Here is a 6,100-nt window from a genome sequence, read left to right as displayed (position 1 = left end):
CCTTGGTCACCCTGTTTTCCAGCCGAGATGCTGACCACCAGGTGGCATGAGTTCACTACTTCTAAATCAGCTCTTTGGGGGCTGCTTCGTCCACCTTCCAGTGTGAACTCCAAAGCGTGTTTGCTGATTGCAGCTTGATTTCATCTACATTATCATCCTCCAGCCCAGGCTTGACCCCATTTTGACAATTTTTGCCCAGAATAACTTAGTGCTGTAGCAGGAAGAAGGCGTGTGTTGCCTGCCCTTTCTCTACCTTTGGGCGGTCACGCAGCTCCCTGTTCCTGCCTGCCGAGCAGAGCCTGAAGTCTGCCTGCCCTGATGTTAGGGAAGACAAAACCTGTAAGTGTACGGACTGGGTCCTCAGCTCTCGGCTGAAAAACGGGGTAGGGTCTAGGAAAAAACTGTCCCCTGTAACAACAGCAAAAAGCTAATAGAGTGCACTTAGCTCTGTGTATGTATTTGAAGTCTGGTTCTGAACAAGTATTGCAGCCCAAAATTCACATCACCGCTGGCAGGGTACAAGCCCGAAAGAAACTTCTGCTACTGAGATCTGTGTCAAGGTGACAGGGTGAGGAAAGACCTTCAGAGGTTTTACTGCTATTTTTTTCCCATTATTTTTTGTGCCTGTGCGCGGTGTAGCAACATCACAGCTCTGGATGACTCCAGGCAGACAAATTGTCGATAGCCTTTCCTCTAGTGGCCAATCTCACGTGTTGTGGGGGAGCTATAGATAGTCTGAGCGGTCTCTGTGCTGCCCACATCCTGTTGTCGTGTCTGTACGGAGCTCGGCTGGGGAGTACGTTGTGCCGTGGCTCTGCCGAAGTAATTTGTTTTCTAATATTTTTACTCCCTTGGAGGCTGCTCTGAGACCTCCCCAGTAATGACAGCTGAATGATAGCAGTAACACCCGGGAACCAAAGTGCAGTTAGCCAAACAGTACAGAGGACTGCAAACCTGCAGAAAATTTTGTTTCCCTGTTGCTTGGGTGTTCCTTTGTTTCCTGCTGCGCCTGTTGACAGAGGGAATAGCAACATAGGCGTCCCCAGTTAAGGGCTGTGCACCAGAAGGATGCCAGTACTGGGTAGCACTATGGATCAAGAAGTGGGGACGCTTAGTGCCAAGGGTAGAGGAAAGACTAGAAGAACAGGACCCTGTGTAGCTGTGGAGTTGCCACAGGCTTGTCTTAGCCGTACTGAGAAAGTGTATTTAAAAAGCTCCAGAATTCCCCATCAGTGCGGTGAAAAGCATCAGAAGAATCAAGCACATGGTGTTGCTAAGCAGATGTGCCTTTCTTCTGTGGCATGACTGCAGAGCAACCTGAGAGTAGGCAGTGTGTGCGTACCTGTGGTTTTGTGCGTGTAAGGGATTAGCAGGTAGGTGTTGGCAGGAAAGCATTAAAATACGCCAGCGGGGTAAGGCTAGACAACTTTGTTTCCCAGCGATAACCCAAATCCTCCTGCATAGAAGCTCTTGTCATACAGAGAAAGGGAAAGCTGTGATCCTTTGCCCCTTGCCCTGAATTGTGGGTTCATTGCCCAGAGGAACTGTGGGCACAGCATTTGATTAAGCAAAACGATTTGTCTCCTGAAGCCTATGGGATCTCCCAGAAGCCACTGAAACCCTGGGACAGTGGAGTCCTAGCTCCAGCTGAAGCTCAGATTGACTGCTTCCCCAGCTCTTCCTGGGGGAAAGTACCAGTAAAGGGGAGAAAAAAGCCCTAAGTGAATCAAAATTGCCTAGAAGAAGCAATGCCAACAGTCTCAATAGAGCTGATGAGCAGATGCTGTCACAGAGGGGTTATCCCTTAGTCACAGCCAGCTCTTCCCTCTTTTGTCCAAAAGCCAGGACCCCCAAGAAGGTCCTGGAGCTTCAATTCCCCAGGTTGAGGGGAAAGTAGGCAGCAAGAGATAGCATGACTCTGAAGGCTTTGTTACATCATCTTATTTAACAGTCCAGGAAGTATTGTCTCCGTTTCCTACTAAAATCTTTAATTCTCTTTTCTAGCTGGATACTATTATCACCTTTCTTACCCTAATTGTCTTCTCTGGTTGAGAAAAAACACCGTTATCCTTTTGCTTTTATCATGCCCCATGTGGGTTTGAAAAAAAAAAAGTTACTTTTTTTTTAATGCATCTTCTAACTTAACCATTTCTGACGGCCAAAGCGCCGTATTACCCATAGTTTAGCTTAATGACAACACAGTAAACTCTACACACGTAGAAGCATTTTTTTTTCATAGCACCTACGCAGTGGATTGTGGCTTTGAAGTGAAGGTTACGAGCATTAACCCACTATGAAGTGCTTTGCCTGGAGCAATCAAATAACTCGTTAACCAGAACGGTCACCCTAAATGCGTTCCGAACTTCTAGGAGGACAACATCCATGTTCTGTGTTCCCTACAATCCTTTCCGGAGGGAAAAGCATGAATCCGTTTTTAATGAGTTTTGTATCACTGTTGCATCCCTTTGGCTGCTACGCAGGAATGGAATGGTGTTTCCTAGGCTTGCGGGCATCAACGTGCCTTCTGCTAAGGAAGAAACCTTATTCCAGTAAATATTCCAACTGGAAATGATGAAGGTGCTGATGCGAGGGAAAAATAATACTGGTGCTGCTGCTTTTTCCATAGAACATAGACAGGAAAATGGGAGATTTGCTTTAACAACCATGTACTCACGGCCCTTCTGAGGAAGATTAAGCCACACTGACAGGTTCAAAAAAGTAGCAGGCTGAAATAATGTATTCTGAGGCTATAAAATAAATTAAACCATATGAGTAGTCAAAAAAATCTAGTCCTGATAACAGCACTGTAAGTGCAGCAAATTACTTTTGTGTCAGTTTTCAGTGGAAGAGATTACTGTAAGTAACATAGGGGGTGTTATTTCAGCCATTTGTACCTCAGTAAATAGGGCTAATAATTTTTTTTTCCTAAGTCACAGCACTAAAATTAAACATATGGGGAAAATTGGGGAAAATATAGGTAAGATTTAACAGGAAGATAGCTATTTTGTTTCAATGATAGCATTTTAAAGTGAGCAAATTGTTTTAATTGAGGTTATTTACAGATGATGTCTGCTGCACGTTATCCTCCTTTCCCACTGTGTGTGAAATCTTTGTTCTGAGGCCCTGACTTCTGTCAAAGGACAGTGCGCATGGTCTCTCCAAAGCAGGGGCCGCAGATGTGCTCTGGGTTAGTGGAGAGTCGTTTTCAGTTTGGTTAATAACTATTTGCTCCTTGTGAGAGATGACCAGTCTGAATCGTTCCAGTAGCTACGCGTGTTCGGATTTAGCTCTGCTAAAAAGTCCTGTGTGGTTGAAATCTGTGCCTATGTGTAGTGCAATGCTGGTCATGGGGAATGCTTGTTAGCAGCGAGGTGTGAAACCGGAGCAGCGAGAAAGGTACAGCCTGCCTGCCCGCAGAGGGGTCACAGCGTCTGTTCCGGTCTTTTCATCCGCGCTGGTCCCAGTTTTACGTTTCTGAAACGGCGACTGGGATACAGTATAAATACACTGGGGAAGCTCTGCTGACCCTGCCTCCGTTTAAGGTGCGTCTGTAATGGCTGCCTACAGCTTCCCCTCTTGCAGAGAAAAGCGTACGGGTCTTAATCTTTCACCGGCAATAAAGCGATGAGGCGGCTTGGCAGGTAGCTGTTGGCAAGCCTGGCCACAGCACAGCTGTTGGAAGCCGTCTTCTGGAAAGGTGGTTCTGCTGGAGATCTCTGGGAAGCTAGAGAATCTCCACCAGGCTCTGCTCTTCTGGAAAACTTCCCAAGGACTGCGTGGCTATGGCTGCACTCTGCTCGTTTATTAACCGGGCCCCAAATTTAATATGCGCCTGCTGTCGTATCATAATCGTCAAGCCTGAATCTCTTACTGAAAGAACTATTACTCAAAACAGTCTGAGGCTGTGAATTTGACTGCTACTTAATTTAATTTTTTAAGTAGAACCTGTAATAACTACACAGGCAAGTAACAGGTTCTGCTTCCTTTTTTCTTCACACCATTTATGGCCGTAAGGAATCGTGTATGCCAGGAACTTCCACAACAATTAATGTACTCTTCCCCCTTCTCCCCAAGAGACCTTGAATTTGAAAAATCTATTGATGATTCAGATGATTTATCACATACAGCATGACTCCTATCCATTCTGCAGGTTTTGAGGCAGGCCGGATGTAGGTTTGGAGTCCGGGCTCCTGTGAAAGTTTCCATTCTTTAACTTGAAGAATTCCAAATCCATGGAAAACTTCCAACAAGAAGCAGCGAGCCCAGCTTTTGTTAAGATGTACTTAAAGGTAATTCCTGCAATGTCTATTTTGGATATTCTCTGCAAATTATCCCCAAGAATATGTACAACTTATACTAAGCAAACTAATGAATAAGTATTTGGAGATGTTGTTTGTCAGGTACATAACTTCAGGCTTAACGTTTGATGAAATAAATGAGTAAGTGTGGGCTCTTGATAAGGTGAAAGATTTTAATCTGCAGTGTGGACAAAAGCATTTAGAAGTAAGTAGTGATTTTAATGAACCGGTAAATCCAGAAAAGTAAATACAATTAACATTTCTCAAATATAACTTCCTGTGTCTGTTATGTATGTAGCACGTAAAGCCTGAGCCTGTAGTTAGATGTTGTTGTCTAACTACTTAAGCACAGGGAGATGTGTGAAAGGTTTTCTGTGTTGGTTAGTTTGGTTTTGTTTTGGATTTTTTTTTTTTTTCCTTCAAGAGTACTACCTTCACTTTGACCATTTCCTACCAATTTTGTTTCCCCCTTCTTCCTCACGGAAACCTGTACCTGTCTCTGGGTCTGCTGAGCATCTGTGATATTGTAATAAAGGGGTTTTACTTACAAAGATGGCACAGGTCGTTTAATCCTCACGGCTGTCACCTCTTGGTCACTGTCTCCTTGCTCGAGTTTGTCCTCTGCTTCCCCATAGCCACTGTCCTCTGCATCCAGGCTGTCATCCCGACACTTAAGCAGCAGGTCTTCCTTCGCTCCCTCTTTGTCCTCTTGTTCCATGTGTTTCCAGCCCTTGGTCAGCTCTGATACCACGTTTGAACACTTTCTCCTTATGGTTGGAGATAATTTGCTGCTAAGAATTTTATCGATATCACTTGATTCTTCCTTGCGCTTGGTCACTTCTGAGCTACTTCTGTCATCCTCGTATCTTCCGCTGAGGAGGCTAACATCACCTCCTCGTTCGTAGGCTTTGCTTACAACTGTTTTGGTCACCTCTTTGCTTTTAATGCTGAACTTTTTGAGGGCTTCATCTGATTCCCTTGCATCTTTTTCAGCTGCTCTTATCATCACCGAGTCCTTTGCTGAGGATTTTTCATCGTCTTTTCCTTGGTCCCTCTTGACAGATGGAATTGGCCATTTTTCAAAGGGTTTTTCTTGTGCAGGCTGAGTTGATGAGTCTTCTTCAGAGGGCATCCATCCAGAGGGCTCTTGGGCTTGCTTCACGTGGTGGTCAGATGCCCACTGCTGCCAACCTCGTGCCAAGCTGAAGACCAGGCTGGCCATTCGGATCTTGTGGACAGCCCTTTTCGCTGGAGTAGTGCTCGGTTTTCCTTCAGGAGCCACGCTGCTGTCGGCTGCCATGCTGGCTTTTCCTCTTCGTCTGCTGAGCACCTTCTGAATGAACTTCTTGAAGTGAATACTGTCCCGCAAAGAGCGCTACACAGATTTAAATAGAAGCGGGAGCAGTTTGTGCCCGTGGAAAATATGTGAAACACTTCTCACAAAGATAGAGTATCCTCACTGTGACAGAGGTCTTTTTTTAAAACACAGGGTTGCATTTCATCACAGCAGATGAATGATGCATGATGCAAATAGGGTGACATAGTGAGAAATGAATAGCTCCTTTAGCCCCCCCTCCCCTGGGACTTCTCAGTTTGTTGGCAAGGGTCTTGTTCTTCTGGAAGTGCACAACCTGCGTTCGAGATACCGAACAGAGTGTCTGAAACTGCTAAATGTGAAGTGCTGGCAGTTGCTGACAACTTCGGCCAGAGTAAGGACCCCTGGTCATCACAGATAAATAGTGGCCCTCGTCATGGAGTGCAAAGCCAGAAGCAGGCTATGAATGAGAACATTTCAGATGCAT

General features: G+C 45.3%; 1 protein-coding gene across 1 annotated transcript; it reads right to left on the bottom strand.

Annotated features, from left to right (window-relative positions):
- Positions 1-4,842: 4,842 nt before the first annotated feature.
- LOC104506939 (actin-binding Rho-activating protein-like) lies at positions 4,843-5,598 on the bottom strand. Its single transcript, XM_010148071.1, has one exon. It carries the CDS (start codon positions 5,596-5,598, stop codon positions 4,843-4,845), a length of 756 nt encoding a protein of 251 aa, XP_010146373.1.
- Positions 5,599-6,100: the final 502 nt, after the last annotated feature.

This window comes from Eurypyga helias, unplaced genomic scaffold (assembly GCF_000690775.1).
Source record: "Eurypyga helias isolate BGI_N326 unplaced genomic scaffold, ASM69077v1 scaffold8793, whole genome shotgun sequence".
NCBI classification, from domain to species: Eukaryota; Metazoa; Chordata; class Aves; order Eurypygiformes; family Eurypygidae; genus Eurypyga; species Eurypyga helias.
This window is presented reverse-complemented; position numbering and strand designations above follow the sequence as displayed.

What these genes read in the sequence shown, in the direction of transcription:
- LOC104506939 (XM_010148071.1), bottom strand. Translation starts at nt 5,598, where the DNA reads ATGGCAGCCGACAGCAGCGTGGCTCCTGAAGGAAAACCGAGCACTACT.